The sequence below is a fragment of the Pimephales promelas genome, chromosome 12 (assembly GCF_988280905.1).
Source record: "Pimephales promelas chromosome 12, fPimPro1.hap1.1, whole genome shotgun sequence".
NCBI lineage: Eukaryota > Metazoa > Chordata > Actinopteri > Cypriniformes > Leuciscidae > Pimephales > Pimephales promelas.
The window spans coordinates 31,673,052-31,692,720 of NC_142780.1; the positions used below are offsets into that span (position 1 = coordinate 31,673,052).

At 37.9% G+C, this 19,669-nt stretch overlaps 1 protein-coding gene across 5 annotated transcripts in view; it reads right to left on the reverse strand.

Moving 5' to 3' along the window:
- Nucleotides 1–1,164: 1,164 nt before the first annotated feature.
- The window catches only part of ntrk1 (neurotrophic tyrosine kinase, receptor, type 1), a 41,474-nt gene continuing 22,969 nt past the window's right edge, over nucleotides 1,165–19,669 (reverse strand). For 3 of the 5 annotated variants that reach the window (XM_039684466.2, XM_039684465.2, XM_039684464.2), the window contains 10 exons: nucleotides 17,342–17,674; nucleotides 17,236–17,253; nucleotides 16,325–16,380; nucleotides 16,145–16,247; nucleotides 13,236–13,400; nucleotides 13,013–13,143; nucleotides 11,637–11,809; nucleotides 7,962–8,202; nucleotides 7,522–7,680; nucleotides 1,165–5,222 (listed from right to left, as the gene is read on the reverse strand). In XM_039684466.2, the coding sequence (XP_039540400.2) occupies nucleotides 5,037–5,222; nucleotides 7,522–7,680; nucleotides 7,962–8,202; nucleotides 11,637–11,809; nucleotides 13,013–13,143; nucleotides 13,236–13,400; nucleotides 16,145–16,247; nucleotides 16,325–16,380; nucleotides 17,236–17,253; nucleotides 17,342–17,674 (1,565 nt within the window). In that variant the 3' untranslated portion in view covers nucleotides 1,165–5,036. The remainder of the gene's footprint in view (nucleotides 5,223–7,521; nucleotides 7,681–7,961; nucleotides 8,203–11,636; nucleotides 11,810–13,012; nucleotides 13,144–13,235; nucleotides 13,401–16,144; nucleotides 16,248–16,324; nucleotides 16,381–17,235; nucleotides 17,254–17,341; nucleotides 17,675–19,669) is intronic. The other 2 variants (XR_005624545.2, XM_039684467.2) reach the window with 2 other exon arrangements.

Consider the following 19,669-nt stretch of genomic DNA (forward strand, 5'->3'; position numbering starts at 1 on the left):
TAATTTCGTTTGAACTGTCTCTTTAATTGTGCATCACAAGTCATTTTAGTGAGGCAGGGATACACAGACTGCCTGGAAAAGGGGTGAAATGGAATAGTGGTCCAGACATAAATGACCCGTGAGAATTGAGTTTAGGCACCGCAGAGGCAGCGATACCATTACCCAGAATGCATTACAGTTCTCTAGAGTCTGAGCTGAGGCAAAATAAATGTGTGGAAGCGATAGGCCTAGGTTTCCCCCCCTTCATACAGATGTACTGTGATAAGTGTTTGGCTTTCTTACAAAACCACCCAGATATTTGTTCAGCACAGCATTCGTGAATAGCTGACGTGTTGTCAAATGTTTACAGATTTAATTGAATGAAACCATTGCCCCTTTCAGGCTATGGTACAGTATGTCCGTGGACGTATCTGTGTTGTAATCTGCATTAGTACTGAGGTTTCAACTTCACCTCCATCTGTCACCTTCTTCCAGCATCTCTTCTTTCCATCTGTTGGTTTCTGTAAAGATCCTCTTTATATCTCATCACCTCTGCCATGTTATTTGCACTCTCAATTATCTCACAAAATCAGAACTTTTATACAAAGGATTAATGTTACAAATTTGGGTAACACTTTTACAACAAGGTATCATTTGTTAACATAAGTTCATGCATTAGACTAGCTAGCTAGCATGAACTAACAATGAACAATAGATTTTTTAAAGCATTTATTCATCTTTGTTAGTAAAAATTAGTGAAACTTTATTAAAAATTGAGTTGTTCATGTTAGTTTACATGCAAAAAAAAAAAACGTATAAATAAATGTTTATTTTTCATTGGTAATTCATGTTAATATATAGTTAACAAATAAAACCTTATTGTAAAACCCAATTGATTTAATAAGCAACCTAAAATAGAGCAGAATCTCACATATTTCTTTATTTTACATCATAACATTTCTTGGTTTTATAATTTAAACAAATTATTCAGTTCATTTCCAGAACTGAATGAGATGTTGAATGTAAAATAAGCGTCAAATGTAAAATAAGTTTTACATAAAAACAATAGAAGTCTATGTTTGCGGACAGATATGGCTAGTATCGACTAAATTTGCATTTGTATGAATAAAGAGCCTAATGTGAAAATCATGCTGCAATAATGTGAGATAAATAATGCGATTGACATATTAGAATAAAATCGAGTTTAATACAGCTACTGTACATTGTCCATCAACGAAGTCAAAAACAAAGTCTATCCAAATTGTCACATATATATATTTGTACAATGAAACAAATGATGGTATGTCTGACAGATGCTGATGCTCTCTGACTGTTATTGATGTTAAAGGAATATTTATCTTGACTTTCATCCTTTGAAAATGTTCTGTATTCTGATTAATAACCAGGCATTGAAGTATAGACTTGTATTTGTGAAATATTTAAAACACTAGGTAAGATTAGGTTTAATAAAAATAGAAAATCAATAAAAGTAAATAATGTAATTCAGTCACTAGATTATGTACAAGAGGCACAGCCAGTGAGTAAAAAAGATGCACCTAATAATAAAATGGTAAACAGTGACCACTGTAGATAAACATGCTGTATGATAAATTAATATTTGATTGATTGATTGATTGACTGATCTATGCCCTTGCACCATAATCATGCTCGGATTCTGGCTGTGTTTGGAATTGCATACTAGCATACAGCTCTTATGGTGTCTGCAGCTTCAATAGATGTTAGTCACATGGCATTACAGCTCAAAATACAAGGCCATGACTGACGGCACATGAGAGAAGATGCATGTCGTGTACTTCCAGGCCTGCATGCTCTGGCTGAGCCATAGAGATGAATGAAAATGCTCATGGAAAGCAGGTGTTATAGTTATTATAACACAAAATGTTATATAAAAAAAAAATAATAATTAAGGCAAGATACTACAGACAATATCAGTATTTTTCCAAGCTCTGGTCAATTTCAACACAACCTCATGGCGATTCGTAACTATTTTATGTTTTGGCGAATTGGTGGCTAATTTGTATGAATTGGTACAATCTCATTTGTATGTTTTCGTATGATCTGCTGACGCCACAGTGGCGCTTGGGTTTATGGGTAGGGTTAAGGGAGATGAAAATCATACATTTTCGTATGCTTCACATTGTACAAAATCACCACTTTGTAAAATAGTTACGTTTCCCTGTGAGATTGGGTTTTCAGTTAAGATTTTGGGCTATTTTTCCTCTCATAAGTGTAAAGAAAACATTAAAAAAATTACATTTAAGTGTTTATTTTTATGATACTTTATCTATTTTTAGATTTCAATTACAAATACATCTCTTTACTGCAAACTCCACTTGAGTTGCGCTACATCCACCAAACTTTGCAGTTTTATTCCTATCAATAGTCTGAATGATTTTTACAAATGATTTGTTCATATAATTTCATTATATGACTTTTTTTTCTAGCTGTTGACAGTATTATCGGATTTATTGAGTTATTTAAAAGATATCCCTTCTGTAAAAACCTTTAACTCAAATCAACAAAATGAAACAATTTTGAACTTGGCTTTATCAAATGTTCTTATTTCTGTTTTGGAAAGCATAACATTTCATAAAACTGGTGATGCAAAACAATTGTCTTTTGGGTATGTTTACCTGACAATGTACAAAAAACTGAAATGTTTTTCCTTTGCTTTTTCCCTTATACAGACGACAACGTTGTCAAAACAATCCCGTTAACACGGATTCACGAAAATGATTAAAAAAAACGGTGTATTCTGCTGCCAGGCCAGTAGTTGGCGATGTCACTGTGTAAGAAACACTATACCCCTATAGACCATTTCACAAGATGTAAACAACACCGGTCCAGAAGCACTTCCTGTTTCAGTTTTTTAACACTACATAAAAGCTGGGATAAAATACAACCAACAGAACATGTAAAACTGAATCAAAAAGTTAAATAACATCTTTAAGATGTTTTCTTTACATGTGAAATAAAGAAAACAGCTACAAACTGAAACAGGAAGTGCTTCTGGACCAGTGTTGTTTACATCTTGTGAAATGGTCTATAGAATGCGTGTGCACATGATGTCACCGTTCACAAATTCACGATTTTGTAGTTTACGCTGACTGTATCATTTTCAAAAACCTTGAAAACGTGAAAGCTTGCGTTTTCAGGCCGCCAAAACGCTACTGTTGTGTAAATGAACGGAAAACAACATATTTTTTTATTATTTTATATTTTTTACAACATATTTTTTAGTAGAAAACGATGTCATGTAAACGGCCCCTTAATAAACTAGGGAAAGAATTAGATATCTATTGTTTACAATGACCATATTCACCTGTAGTGTCTTGCCGAAAGCATGCGATTAATGTGACAAACTATTGTTTGAAAATTTTACAGTTCCATAAAACATACTGTTTCGGATAAAAAAAAATAGTATGCAGTATGTCCGTACACAGCCTTGTGTGTTTCCACTGTTGTTGTGTAGTTGCTGGCCTTGCTGATGCTTCTGATGTAGGAAATAAAGCAGAACTCCCGAGCCATAACAGGAAGTTGCTGTTAAACATTGAGAGATGTACAATACATGCATGTGAAGATCACGCATAACATGTTGATGTAATATATTCATAATCGCAAGACATTGAAAAGAAATGCAGTCAGCTTGGCACAACGTGGAAATCAACTAAAGAGTCTTTGTTTTGGGGGCACATTATTTAGAAACTGCACATGATGGTTAAAGGTGAAGTATGTAATGTATGTGCCATTGAAGCAGCAAATGCTAAAATAATACCTGGAGTTATATTACAGAAACTTCCTATCTTTATTCTTGACTTAAGATTTGAAAACATTGTGTTTACCAAGTCAAGGCCTGTTCACACCGGGACGAATTTTGCACGCAATATTCGCCGACGTTTAACGCCTCATGACTGAACAATGGGCGCTAATGTGAGTGTGCACACCGACATGGAAAACGCGTGGAACTTTTTTTTTTAAAACGCCACGTCAAAAACTATCAGACCAATGAGATTGCCACTTTTGCTCGCGTGTTTGGAGCTTCTGAAGTTACAGTAAAACACAACTTGGGGGCGCTCAAACACAAAACGGTCTTGCCGAGCACACATTCGTAACGGAGAACAAGATCTTCGCCAAGTAGCGTCGCTGTCTACACCTGTCTATGGTCCACACCAGACATCATGGTCTACACTGCCAGGAAGAAATAAGACGAGGAAGATGCGAGGCAAGATGAATGTAGAGCTGCTGTTCTCGTTGGTGTTAGAACATAAAGAACTATGTGACAAACGCAACTGCGACTAGTCGACTACAAAACATCTTGATGAAAGAGAAGTGATAAGTGGTTTTGCAGAGCAAATGGGCGCCATCTAATGTCAGGGAATGAATTTGCACGTTCATTCGGCTCATCGTCCGCGAAAATCACTTGGGTGTGAGCACAAAAAAACACGTTGAATAACGCTGACGAATAATGCGCGCTGATATTCGTCCCGGTGTGTACGGGCCTTCAGAATATTTCTGTAATACAGGCCCTGGTTTTCACTTTACACGTCTCCCATTGGTCAGACAAAACAGTTAGTCCCTCCCCCAAACTCACGCCATTGGTTAAGGAACTGTTGTTGGGTCAGACTGGTCGGAATGCTCAAATAAACAGAGCAACCCTTTTTACATTTATTGAGGAAATAAGCCTTAAAATGTCTCTGAATATTAATCTGAAAATGACACACTTCACCTTTAATGAACTTTAATTACAAGACCTTGACAACAGTATCCCTATATAGAAAATCTAGTGTCTCTTCAGGGTTGAGTCATGAAGATCCATGAGCAATTTCCATTAATGCATCTTCAAAGTATCCACTGTCCATTTCAAATTTAAACACATGGACACAATCGTACATGTTTGGTGGATTAAACGTATACATCACCAAATGTTCTTGCACATCTGAGACAGTTTGTGAATTCTGCCTGTCCTCAACCCACCGTTGACTTTCCTCCTCAGCCCAAACAACCAGCCGTCAGAAGCATGTCTTCTCCGTGTGCTGCTACTCCAGGATGTCCAGGTAGACCGGCGGGCTCTTGACGAGGGCCACGAGGCGGTTGTAGATGTCCTTGATGACGAGCCTCTGCTGGGGTTCTCTCTGCCAGCAGCCCTGCATGAGGAGGTGCACTTCCTTTGGGCAGGTACGTGGCCGTTCAAGCTCTCGTCCCTGCGTGATGCACTCAATGGCCTGGAGAGAGGGCAAATATTTCATATTTACAATGAGATCAAAGATGGTTATAGTCGCATTTTAATCTGCAGGGTATTATCCAATATTTTTAGTATTTAATGTATTATGCCTATAATCAAAGTCCTTTTAGGCTAGTCATGCCACTCGGCCGCCATCTTGGCAACGCCTCCGGGCGGCTATTTCAGACTAACAAGACCAGGCTCCTATCTAAATGAATGGGCAGAGAGTCAGAACTGCACTTCCACTGGTCACCGGGACATAAAAATTGCATGTATGTATAGAAACAGCAGTAAAATATGAGAAAAATCACTGAAAAAGTTTGATAACTTATCAAATAAGGTTTAAAACGGCCTTTTCCCCACAGGTTATACGTTTACATGCGCAAGGGTTCTCGTCTCCACTGTCGTAGACATCAACTGTGCGCATGCGTCAGTGGAACCAGACGATAGGCTTGAATGTTTCCCAGCTTGACTGTTAAAAGCAGACGATTGGCTTTCCAGCGGGAGGGGCGGGGCATGTGCATACAACCGCCATCTTTGACGTTAACATTATTATAACATTAATATTGTAATTATCAATAATTAAAAAAAATGTATATATGTCACTAAAATATTACAATTATAATTGAATAATTATTTATATGTATTATTATTATATTTGCATTACCAGAGAAAAGAGATTTATAATATAAATGTTATTATTATGTATTTAATGACCCCTTTAAAAGCACACACACCCACACACACATAGCATACATTTATATATAATTATGAAAAACTGTAATTATAATATTTTTTTAATTTTTGTTAATTATTTTATTATTTCCTGAGGTCACCCATAGAAGTTCATAGAAGTCTTCACAAAAAAAAAAAACATTTATAGTAATAACTATTTTCTACCTTTTGATTTAAACTTGTCTTTTTCGCAGCTTTACCTTTAAAATTCCAACATAAACATCGTCTTTATATATAGAATAGAGATTGTTGACATGTAAATGTGGGCAGTCATGTAAAAACGTATTCAGGTGTTCAGAACGGCCCGTTTCTGTGGCTTTGTGTCAATAATGCTCTTATTTAGTGTGGAGGAATTTTTCAGTTCTAATAGCTACAGTATGTGTTCGTAGTACATTATGTACACATGTATTTCAATGAAAAGAAATCAAAGAAAATTTGATTTCTCATGATATGACCCCTTTTTACTCTATTTTCTACAGGCAGCAGCTGTAAAATCACTTTCTTTTCTCCATGGCTATTCCTGGTGGCTATTTAAAACGCCAATGACTTCAAGCCCTTATAGCATTGCCTCTTAATCAAATGAGGTGAAGAGACTGTCAGCACCACACAACATCACTCTGAAATGGGCTTTCAATCATTGCAATAAATTAACAAAAATTCACATTGACCCCTCTGAAAGTCTGGCACCCTCTTTCCTCGCAGATGGAAAGTCACCAACGATCCGTCTCTGTCCCGTATAATTAGGCTCCTGATAATTAGCTGTGTCCATCATGGCTCGGGAAGGATTAGGTTAACGAGGTTAAACAACGTCGGCCCAAGGCGAAGATGAGGTTTAATCGGATTAAAATCGAGTCGGCGGGAAAGTGATCTACCTCTCTGTTGAAAGAAGAGAGGCTTCTCCAGCGTAATAGTGCAGTTGTGGTCACACCAGAGTCCACTTTTTGGTGCCTAATCTGAAAGGTATGGATCACTCTGGAACCGAAAAAAATCTATTGATCTTCTCGTTCATAAGTGCTTAAGAGCACAGTCTGGTCCAGTCCAAAATGGATGTTCACATCCCGATGAAGGTTGGGAGAAGCTCTGTCCGTTTGCTTTGACCAGCACTGATGCCATCAGACAGCCTAAATCACTTCTGTCATCGCAGGTAAACATTACAGGAGTCATTTACTGCCACATGAAGGTCTTGACTGTCACTTTTGGTCAATTTAATGCATCCGTATTGCACACAACTATCAAATTCGCGAAAAGAACAAACTTACTGAACATAAAATATGCAAAATAGTATTGTTTACTATTTTTATCCTTAAAAATACCAAGAATCATTAATCGGAACCACTATTGCTACATTTCTGTACACTTGAGCGGAACAATTTAAGGGTAAATGATGACAGAATTGTAATTTTTAGGTAAACTTTTCCTTTCAAATCTTTTTTTTTTTGTCTTTGAAACAAAACGCTCAACAACGCTCAACGCACAATTTAAACGCTCAACAACGAATACGTTTGACATTTAAATGGGTACAATTATGCAGCCATAAACGGTTGACATTAAATGTGGCACTGTACCTCACTGTTGGATAGCTGATACCACGGTTGTTTGCCGTAGGTGAAGATTTCCCAAAGGACCACTCCAAAGCTCCAGATGTCACTCTCCGTGGTGAACTTCCTGTACATGATGCTTTCTGGCGGCATCCAGCGAATGGGCAACATCGTCCTCCCACCGACCTGAGGACGCGAACAAATTACAATCAAACATCTAACATCTGGTAAATATACAAAAACATAAAAGGAAAGAGCAAAATCCCAATCTCTTTAGACTCTCAAATGTTTTTCCGGTTTGTGTCAAAAATGTTTCTCAAACGTCTATAATTTGTCAAATTGTCATCAAATTTGCACATATGAATGTCTCTCAATATCTCAATATGAACGTACTGTGGATATTTCCCACCAATGATCTGTGAGTTTTTATAGTTTTTGGTCATTGATATTGCAATGAAACGTTTTACCCTGTAGTAATCAGTGCTGTAAATGTCTCTCGACATCCCGAAGTCCCCGATCTTCACCACCAGCCCTTCTCCAACCAAACAGTTCCTGGTGGCCAGGTCTCTGTGGACAAAATGAAGGGAAGCGAGGTACACCATGCCCGAGGCGATCTGAGCTGCGATGTGGAGCATCTGAGGAAGAGTCAGCTGACCCATCAGAGGAACCTTCATCTCGTCCAAGATACGAGCATCTGGACCGTGAGCCCTGTACAAACACGACACACACATTATATAACAGCTGCCTAAAAACAGTAACCTGAGAAAAGAGATTTCGGATGTGTTTTATGTTATGTGAATTTTCTACATGCATCGATTGCCCTACTAAATTGTTCTAGGTGTTTAGTATACATTAAAAAGCACACTACACTCTCCAAAATGGTGTTTTTGCAGTGATGCCATTGAAGAACCATTTTTGGTTCCAGAAAGAACCTTTCAGTGAGCGGTTCTCGGTGTGAAGAACCTTTTTACACTAAGAATTTTGTGCAATGTAAAGGTTTTATGGATCTTGGAATCATAGATGCCAAAAAGAACCATTTATAAGAGTGTATGTGGAATACTGTATCCCACAATGCAATGCACTCTGCTTGATCCTCCACAGAGTGCTGCAAAATTGACATTTTTGCAGGCCAGACAAGTTATCGTGACCCTAGTCTCACACAGTCTGCACTTTCATTGGCCAAGGGCCGCCCAAGAGAATGTTTGACTGACATGTAACGCAACCATTCGCAGTTTGTTTTGTTCTGCGAAATGTAAAATCTTGGACATATTTTAAGGAGTCAATGACGCAAACTTTACATACTTCGCATACTTTTGAAAATCCAGCATTTAGTTGACCCTGATAAACGCTCATTGTCACAGTTGTAAACACGACAGCTTTCTCCTTCCATGAGGGGGTTTGGCATCACGGCAAAAGAATGGACCGTTAAAGAACGCGACATCCTATAGAATTCAACCAATCAGATGACTACTTTAAAAAATCAGCCACTGGTCTGTGGACGTCATGTCTGAGAATGAGATTATAGCATTAACCTGGTTCCTTCAACAAAAATGCTAAAGATCTGTTTAAATTGGCTTTTGGATTATAGCAGAAAATAAGCTCTGTGACCAACAGAAGTTTGTTTTCATCAGGATAATCAGCTCAACTTTTTGAATTTTGAAGCCAAAACGCAATCGGCAGATGTGAAAACTAAAGGCTATCAATTAACTACACGGTTGCTTCTGACAACTCTTTCAATATTCATTTAAAAACAACATGTTGAGTTAGAATAGTTTGCAAGAGTGATTATAAACGTGTCCCTTACAACCTCTATAGTCCCTCTATAAGCCACTTGATAGCCTTTTTCCAAAAAATTGTGCGGGGCATTATTGATGTATTTTATGTCATTGAATAAAACATGAACCTGTGTTAACCACAGACCTTATTTCAGCCATTTAACAAAAAAATCCATTCAAAAATATTCTGGATGATGGAACTGGAAGTGCAATTGTGCTAACTTATTTCCAGGTTTTTGGAGTCGTTCCCGCAGCACTTTATTTCCACCATAATAAATTAACTGGAAGTGACAACAACCATAATCTTGGCACATTATTTAATCAAACTGACATCTTTGAGCAAAATTGAATGAAAAGTCAACAAATTGTGTACCGTATTAACAATATAACTGGATGACGCTTACTAGCAACGTGACAACAAGCATGCTACTTTTTATTACTATACATTGATTGTATGTATTGTTTCACATGCTACTTTAAAAATAAGGCAGTATGCTAGTACTCCATTCTGAACACAAGCATCCTACACTGAAAAATTCAGGCCCTTTATTGGCATTGATGGTTCTGGTTCCATGAAGAATCTTTGACATGCGTGGAACCTTTCCATTGCACAAAAGGTTCTTTTATAGTGGATAAAGGTCATTAAAGATATGATCCTTAAAATATTTTTCACACTAATAAAAAAAAACTTTAAAGAACTGTTTACTGATAGGTATTAGGGAGCCAAAAATGGTTCTTCTATGGCATCACAGTGAAAACCTTTTGGAACCTTTGTTTTTAAGGGTGTATTGGTTAAAAGTTGTTTATAACGCCACGTTTTGAGTACTAGTAAGTGTACTGTAAGTTACATTAGATTTGAAAAAACATCTGCTAAATGAGAGCACAAGCACGATTGCCTTGCGTGTCAAGACTCAATGAGCAAACCACGGTCTCCATTCATCCTAATATACGCATGCAAACTCTCTGCCACTCGCTTGCCTTCTTTTCTGCTCTGATGTTTAGTATGTAATCCCTATTAGTTAGCAGGCAGGTGGCAGGATGGGGCAGCTGCAACCGAGACTGGAGCCACATCCATGCACGTGAAAATGCGATTTCCATCTCCCCCTCAAACATTCACTTGTCCCCACTCCCAATCTGGCCCCAGCAACCACCTGGCAAACAGACTGGATCTTTACGCACCGAGACTCAGCTGTGCTGGACATATGGTCAGTCAGTCCCCCGTCAGCCTCCTCATACTTCAGTGAACTTTACATCTTAATTAAGACTAGAGCATCACAAAGCTTGGGCTCCATCGCTCTTCTACTCAGTTTGGGCATTGAGTTTCAGTAGATGTAGATGGAAATATGGTAAATAAAAGGCCTTGAATTTGATGTAACGCCCAAAACAAAATGCAGAAAGATGACTAGCATGCCAGATTTTTAACTGTTAACTCTTGAGAGGATATACTAAACTTTCTTGGGTCGTGTGCAGCTGCCGTCCTATTTTTCCCAAGCAGGGCTTGACATTAACACACACCAAATGTGGGTGTATTTCAGTGGCGTGTCACTCCTACTAGCCACTTTGATGGGTTGAATTGTATAAAAATACTGTATACATTTTTTTCAATTGGAACCTTTAGTGTCGTCAAATGTCAAATAAGTCGATTTTTTGATACCCACAGAATAGATGCATGTGACCAGCTGAGCTTTCTCTCTCTCTCGTCTCTCCGATAGTGAGTTAACGCACAAACCCGCCTCCATTCACTCATTTTATTTTAATCCAGATGAAAGTTGTCGGTGTTACAGGGCTTGAACTTCACATAATTTTCTCATTCCAGCAGATTTTGTGCTCTCGCCCCCTGGTATGCCGTCTCTCAGAACTAAATTGAGTTCTTTTTCGCTGTTTATTGCACTTAAAAAAATCTAACACATACATAATAATGTAAAAGAAATGCTTGGCGAGTATTCACGTAAACACAGTCAGTCATTTTTTTTGAATGAATGTAAACATTTGAGAAAGAAAACAGATGTGTAAGAGTATAATAGATCCGTGCGACAGGTCTTAAAGTGACAGCAAAATATCTATATGGCAGTTTTTCCCAAAATTGTGGCCAGTGAAAATGCTGAGTGGCTAGTAACTTCGGAAAACCACAAGCCTCAGTGGCTGGTGAGCAAAAAGGTAAATGTCCCAAGTAATGTCCTAGATGCTTTTGGCTAAATCTGTCCAAAGAAACACGTTTGTGTGTTTTTAAGGTTGCCCTAACACAGCAAATGTGGATAGAGGCTCTGTCTCTAAAGACTCTTTCAGCTAGCCAGTTTCTGACCGCTACACCACATTGTTGGCACTGTAGTTAATTCGCTGTGAGTGGCTGGTGGTTATTTGACTGACCTTAGAAAGCGGTTGAGGTCTCCGTGTCGCATGTACTCAAACACCATGGCCAGAGGTTCTCCGTCTGTACACACACCGTAGAACCGCACTATGTGTTCATGCTGTAGCACCGTGAGCAGCTCGGCCTCGCGCTGGAAGTCCTGTCGGGTGGACTCGCTGGCAACTTTCAAGGTCTACACATGAAGACAATCACATACGGTGGTCCAAAAAAGTATCTGAATACTTTCAACAAAGGTAATGCATTCTGCGCAGTTTATTTTTTTAATGAAAATTGCATTTGTAATTTTTAAGTTTTAATGCTACTTCCTGACATTCAAATTCCAATTCTTCATCCAGTTGCAGTTCAATTAAATTTTGAATAGAGCTCAACTCTGGTTTAATGTTTTGCAACAGTATTATTTTAGTATTATTTATTGATTTTTTTTGTTTTGTTAAAACTAAAATGGTTTTAGTTACCAATAACAATAACTAGCTAGTTATCTGACTTGTTAACATACATTGTGAAAACTGGTGATAGTCTTAGACGAATCAGGAGGAATTGGTTGAAAATTACTAACCAATCAGTAATGTTTTGCATTGCTTGCCATTGTTCTTGTTCAAATATGTATAAATGCATACAGCTGCCATGGAGTTAAAAGGAGTAGTTCACTTTAAAGAAAAAAACTTTTGCTGATAATTTACTCACCCCCATGTCATCCAAGATATCCATGTTATTATTTCTTCAGTCGAAAAGAAATTAAGGTTTTTGATCAAAACATTCCAGGATTTTTCTCCATATAATGGACTTCAATGGTAACCAAACGGTTCAAGATCCAAATGACCATTTCAGTGCAAACTGCAAACTGTTTAAAGGGCTTTAAACAATTTCAGACGATGAATAAGGGTCTTATCAAGCAAAACGATCGCTCATTTTAAAAAAAATAACAAAGTTTAAGTTTTATAAGTTCAAATGCTCGCCTTGCTCTGTTCTGTGATGCGCGTTCGTGACTCTCCTGTTCGAACTCGTTTATCAAAATGAACGAATCTTTTTTCATGTCATCATTCATCGTCTGAAATCGTTTAAAGCCCTTTGAACAGTTTACACTGAAACTATCTTTTGGACCTTGAACAGTTTGGTTCCCATTGTCCATTATATGGAGAAAAATGCTGGGATGTTTTCATCAAAAACCTTAATTCCTTTTCGACTGAAGAAAGAAAGACATGGACATCTTGGATGACATGGGGGTGAGTAAATTATCAGCAAAAGTTTTTTTAAAAAGTGAACTACTCCTTTAAATATTTTAGTTGTAAAACATACCTTTTGTTGTTAAAAGAAGTAGTGTATCGTGAAATAACCCTAACCAAAGAAGCCATGATAAACTAAAGCATGATCATACCTTGATAGCAACAAGCATCTTGTCAGTGTCAGGACAAAGGTTGGCACATTCTGCTAGGTAAACCTTGCCAAAAGCTCCTTCACCCAGTTCCCACTTCAAAATAATGTCTTTTCTTTTAATGTTTTGGACACCTGCAAAATACAAGTAAATAATCACTGTAATTTAGTACAAATTGAATCAGGATACTGAAAACTTAGTGCTATCATGGGATTGTGAGACTCACACATGTCTTTGTCTTTGATGATGCCACAGAAATACTGCGGGTTTTCTACAAAACTGGACAAGCCAGAGTCAAGCGTGCTGTCATCTGAAGATGGAGGACTTGCCCCGAAGTTCATGAAGCGGAGAGACACGGCCAGATCGTCCTCAGTGCCCAGAACAGACGAACCTGTAGACACACGGACAGAATACTGACAGTATTGTCAACGGTATTGCTTAGAAATTGATAACTCCATGGCATGCACAACAAAGCATCAACAGAATGTTTACTTGAGGCAAATCGCCTCAGTTTTAGGAAGCAGAATTAAATGCGAAGGCCTCTCCTTCAAATCACAAAACCCACTCAAGCTATAACCGCAGAGACCCCAGACTGGGCAGAGAAGAGGAACGCAGGGAATAGAGGGCGAGAGGGGAGGGAGGCAATCAGGTCCACTTAGGCACTTTGTGAGCGGAGCGAGTGGACCTGAAAAGCCTGGCTCCATCACTCTTCTATAATGGCTGGCTCGCGGCTGGGGCTCCCGATGCTATTTACTTTGCATGCTGTAATTAAGACCTGGCAGCACTTTGCCGAGCTGTTAGGCTGACACTGTACAAAGTTACAGCTTAAAAGAGACCGTAGTTCGCTCCCTTTTTGTCTGTTACTTAAAAAGAACACAATGCCTCATGTGGAACTCGTTCCGATTGGAGAAACAATAATGGAGAAAGTCATTTCGGTATGTTCTGTGATTGCTTTCTTGTTTAGTGATAACATTCTTACGCTGTTGCGCGAGTCACACCTGGTTTGTTTCTGCGATGCGTTTCAGTTCACTTTCCTTTGAAAGATCTCAAAACATCTTCGTTTGAGGCTTAAACTGCTTTCTGATCAAGTGAAAATTGTTGTGTCATTAGCTGGATTAGTACACTCTAAATAATGCTGGGTTTTTTAACCCAAATTTTGGTCAAATATGGACAAACCCAAATGTTGGATTAAAAATGTAATGTTCAAACTTGTACATTTTTTTAATCACATTTTTAACCCAACATTTTGGTTTGTGCATATCTGGGTTGAAACAACCCAGCATTTTTTAGAGTGCACTTAAAATGAGATGAAGGCTTCACTCATATTAGTACAAAAAATAATAATACACTCTAAAAAATGCTTGGTGGTTTCAACCCAACTTTGGGCCAAATATGGACAAACCCAGCCATTGGGTAAAGTTTTTACATTACATTTTTAACCCAACATTTGGGTTTATCCATATTTAACCCAAAGTTGGGTTGAAACAAGCATTTTTAGAGTGTACAAATCCTACAAATGGTGGCTACTGTATTTAGATCACATGACCATGACTGTCACATCCATAGATATCTATATAAAGGCTAGACATCTCGTCCGCGCTGCTGGCCAATGGAGGTCGACGTCAGCACCTGGCGGCCATCTTGTCACAGGCAGCTCGCTCACTGGTAACATTGTTTTGATGGTGCATGTACTTTTTAAATCACCGTAACTTGCTCAATTTTCTACCGATTTTCAAATGGTCTGGTTTGTTATAAACGGCAGAGATGTAGTTATGATTTTGCATACTTATGAATAATAAGTGTATAAATAAATAATCATCCAGAATTATAGCCACGTTAATAACGTTTGTAAGAAACCAAACCGTTTGTAAATCCGTCAAGATTTCAACGAGATTATTTCTTACATCAGATACCACAGAGCCCACCAGAAAGCCTGTCTGTGACAAGATGTCCGCCGGTGATGACGATAAATACTCCGCCGTGAGACATCTAGCCTTTATATAGATATCTAGAGTCAAATCAGCCAGTAATAAAAAAGTAATAATGTTCTAGACATTCTACTAACCAAAGTTACTTTGTCAAATACATGTCTATTAGTGTATTACTGTTAGGTTACGGTTAGAAGAATAAGTGGATGTAGACTACTTTCAAAGTCAATGTCTGTTGAGGGACCAACAAAATAAAGTGTTAGCAGATATTAAGAAGACAGACAGTCAATAATACTCTAATGAGAGTTAGTTGACATTTACTGTAGTTGCAAAGGTACTTATAGTTCGTAGAATGTCTAAAATGAACAACCGAAATAACGTTAATTAATCACACAATCCATTTTTCTTCCATAATCTGACGTATTTTAAAGCAAAATAGCATGGTTAATCAGAAAAAAAATAGGGGTGGGGCTTGATTACAAGCCATATTGAGTAGTTGTTGGGATTTTGAACTATAAAGATATTTGATTTATATAACATCAGTTGAACAGGAAAGTTGTTTCAGAGCAGTGCCGAGCAAGGTTTATGAAGAGTAACATGCACAATATGCAGTAAAAAAGTAAATGTGGCCAGTTTTGATTTCATGTTGACGTTTCACAAAGACTGTAGATGGTTCACTTATATATTGCTATGGGAGAAACTGCAGTGTACAATATGGAGGAGTAACACTACAGCTGCTGTTAGAAGCTCTAGTTTCCATTTGAGATAGATTTTGCCACTCATTTGAAATATGTCATTTAAATGCGTGTTGGGCAAGAATTTTCCCCTTTCAAGTTGGTCTTGCATGCCCGAAATAGCTGCCCGGAGGCATTGGAAATATGACTGTCGAGTGGACTTACCTTGAAAGAGATTTTGGTAATACATGATGAAAAGTCACCATGCAATGTTAATTACAACACATTTTCGAGCAAAACAGGATATTTAGTGAGAATGCAGGGGGAGGCTTAATGGTATCCGCCGAGAAATAATTCGATTTTGAAAAATGGGCGTTACATGCTAAAATGAAAACTTCAGTGGTTGAACAGCAAAAGGAAGGTTGTTTCAGAGGTTTAGGAAGCAAAATGTTTTTAATATGGAATAACTTGCACACTTAATGTGCATTAAGTAAATATGGGCGGATTTGATTTCATGTTCACCAAGAACTTACGGTGGATGCCGAACTTGGAGTGCTGTCCACATTTATTGATGACAACAACCATGATGAGAAGAAATGTGCAGGCAAACACAGCGAGACCCACCGCTACTGACACCTATGCAAATGGACAATATTAGAGCGATAACACTTATACAAGAATGTGAAAAATAACATATGTGACTCATCTCGTACCCCAAACACTCTGGTCTCCAGTTTCTCCGTCTCCGTTGATTGGTTGGTGGGAACTGCTGAGGTTAAATCATTTAATGAAATGTTACTTTATCAACACTGCCAAAAACAAAAAATTATATATATTTTTTCTTGTTTTCAAGTACAAATATCTAAACATTTTTAAATCAATGTACATGTTATTGAGTATTGAAGCTTACATATTTTGTGCACTTATACAACGTCTTGATTTTGTTTTTTATGTTAAATGTTCAGAGAAAATTATTTTGCATTCCCAGTCTGTCAGTAACACTATGGTAATCTATATAAAGGCTAGATGTCTCACGACGGAGTATTTATCGTCATCACCGGCGGCCATCTTGTCACAGACAGGCTTTCTGGACGGCTCTGTGGTATCTGATGTAAGAAATAATCTCATTGAAATCTTGACGGATTTACAAACAGTTTGGTTTCTTACAAACGTTATTGACGTGGCTATAATTCTGGATGATTATTTATTTATACACTTATTATTCATAAGTATGCAGTATCATAACTACATTTCTGCCGTTTATAACAAACCAGACCGTTTGAAAATCGGTATATATGTATATATGGTATAAAATACCATATGAAAAGTTAATGCAGGATTTAAAATGTTTTAAAACAACAATATTAAATATTAAAATCTATCAAAATTAAGTAAGAAAAATCTTGTTTTTGCTTTGAACTGTTTGTTGTTGTTTTTTGGCAGATATTTTTTCTTGTTTTGAGGAAAATTACTTAATTTTGATACATTTTTCATAGAGCAAGACTTAATATCTTCTGTAATTTTGCTTCTCAACTAAATGTATCTGTTATTAATGTTTAGGTATTTGTACAGGAAAACGACAACGGGACGTTGACCCACGGGAAGCTGATTTAGAGAAACTTACTTGGGTCATCAGGGAGGACTGGCATGTGGAGAGAAAATATAACAATAAATTACTCAACGCACCACAAAGCGTAAGCAATACATGTTGTGTGATGGTGTGCACTCACCAGGAATGATGCCCTCTGGGTCAAAGGGGTCGAAAGGATTTACCATGAACATCCCCTTCACTGTAGCCTGGTCCCTACCCAGTTTATTCTCCACGATGAGTGTGTAGTTGCCGTTGTTCAGATGGGTGGGCTTGTTGAGGAACAGACAGCCGTGTTGAATGGAGCCATCGGCCGCGTCTCTGATCAGTTCGGTGTAGGTGTAGCGGGTTTCGATGAGAGGTGTGTTGTTGTACAGCCATTTGATGGAGGCGGGAGGATTGCTATCCACAGCAAACGGGATACACCAGTGATGTTGTGGCTCTGGGTCCTTCAGAAACAAGATCCGCACTGGAACTAAACACAGACTGGGAATGAGTTCACACGTGTGCAGTGAGACATAATCACAGTCCATAGGGACGCACAATATCAGCCGATATTGGATATTTAATTGTTTCTGCCTATTTTGAGACTTGGATCACTTTTGATATCATCTTGGACTAATGTAAAGGGATGCAATTTCCCAGGGGTCATGAACTGGCTTTTTTTTTTTTTTACATTGTTGTCTGAGGTCAACTTATGACGTTCGCTTGGTTTTTTACATTAAAAAACATCAAAATGAATAAGTAATAGGCTATTTTCTACCCTAGTTTTCAGCCCAGCTCAAAAACGCTCGGTTTTTATGGGCGTCTCACATTGAAGACTTGGAAGTAAACGCCCACTGCTGTGAACAGTTTTGCATATTATAATGAGTTTTACTCTCGATCCGATTTGTCATCATGAGGTAGGCCTATATTATTTAGCTATGCGTCTAATGCGCGAATCGGTGGGCGGGGCTAAACCGGTCGTGTTGAAGTAGGCGTTGACGTCATAGTTCCCCAATTTGAAAAATGAGTCGTTTTCTGAGCCTGGTGTCAATAAAAGCTTTTATTGGACTAACAAAGGACGTTTTCAGTTCTGAAACTTACAGGATATTCTTATATTATGATGACCTCTTAGATGTCAAAAGCTCAAGGAAAATTAGATTTTTCAGTTGAGGATCTTTTTTTTTTTTAAAGTCACACTTTACCTAATCAGCATCCCAGAGGTCCCTACTCTGTTATGAATACTTATTTTTTAAAGTAGATTTCAAAAAGAAATATTATTATTGTTTGTGATGTGTACGTGTGTTCATATAGCGTTTTTGTCACTGATAGCACGTCTGCATAAAATGTTAAATACCTTTTTTTTAAATACAACAGACTTTTTGCATCTAGCTATCTCTATTTACCACTGTATTATTATAATAACTTATTCCTTTCTTATTTAAAAACTATAGATTTTTAAAAATGTATTAAATATTAAATGTAAAATAATTATTGAAGAATTGTATTTATATTCATTAAATGAAAGAATATTTTAAGAATATTGTACATTATATTTATCCATTATTTGTGTGTGTGTGAAGTCTCTGAGCTGTTGGTTCCTAGTGTCCGCACTTATTCAGCTTCTGTGTCCACTGTCCACCAATCAGGGAGCAGATTACTGTATGTATTCCTATTGGTTGCATTGCATCACTGCTCATTTGCATAAAGTTGAATTCGCTAACTGCCGCAAACCATTGCTGTAAAGAAGTTCACATAATGTTCCTGAATGAATAACGCTTTCCATAACTACCTGTTCTTCAGAATAGCTCAAATTACTGGAGCATCCATCATAATTTTTATTTTTCCATGAATCAATGTGCTCAATCTTTACAGTTGACCTGTTATAAATAATAAATCTCTGTCTGTTTAGGGGACCTAACCACAAGAGGCACTTGAGAGCCCGGTGAAGGTGGGATACAGGAAATGGTTCTTTTAGCCGGGAGAACATGCTGACGCGCACAGCCCGGTCGCCGCTTCATAACCATTTCAGTGCTCTTAACCCGTGACCCAGCCTCCAGAAAGTGCTTCGCATGGAGAATCTCAGTCATTTGTGTCATGACCTAGAGCTCACGCTTGAAAAACCGTCCTCGTTACACCGGCCCGATGTTAACGGTTGAGCAAGTTCGAGAGCCATTTTTGGACTCCACTAATTGTGGTAATCAAAAGGAATTAAATAATTAAATCCATTAATTGGGTTGCGGTGAAGGTAGAGATGGCCAAAGGTGAATTTCATCATCGGTTAGAACGGTACAGTACACTAAGGCATGGCTAACGCTAGGGAATTATATTATCGATTGGCGTCTGGGTTTAATAAAAGACGTTTCGGGTCAGAATTATGCCGTGGCTATAACCGGCCTGCTAATTTAAGAGCTAATTAAGCAGCGGCCGACGAGCCGTTGTCCACCTGTCACGTGATTCGGATGGACTGGCAACTAGCACACTTGCT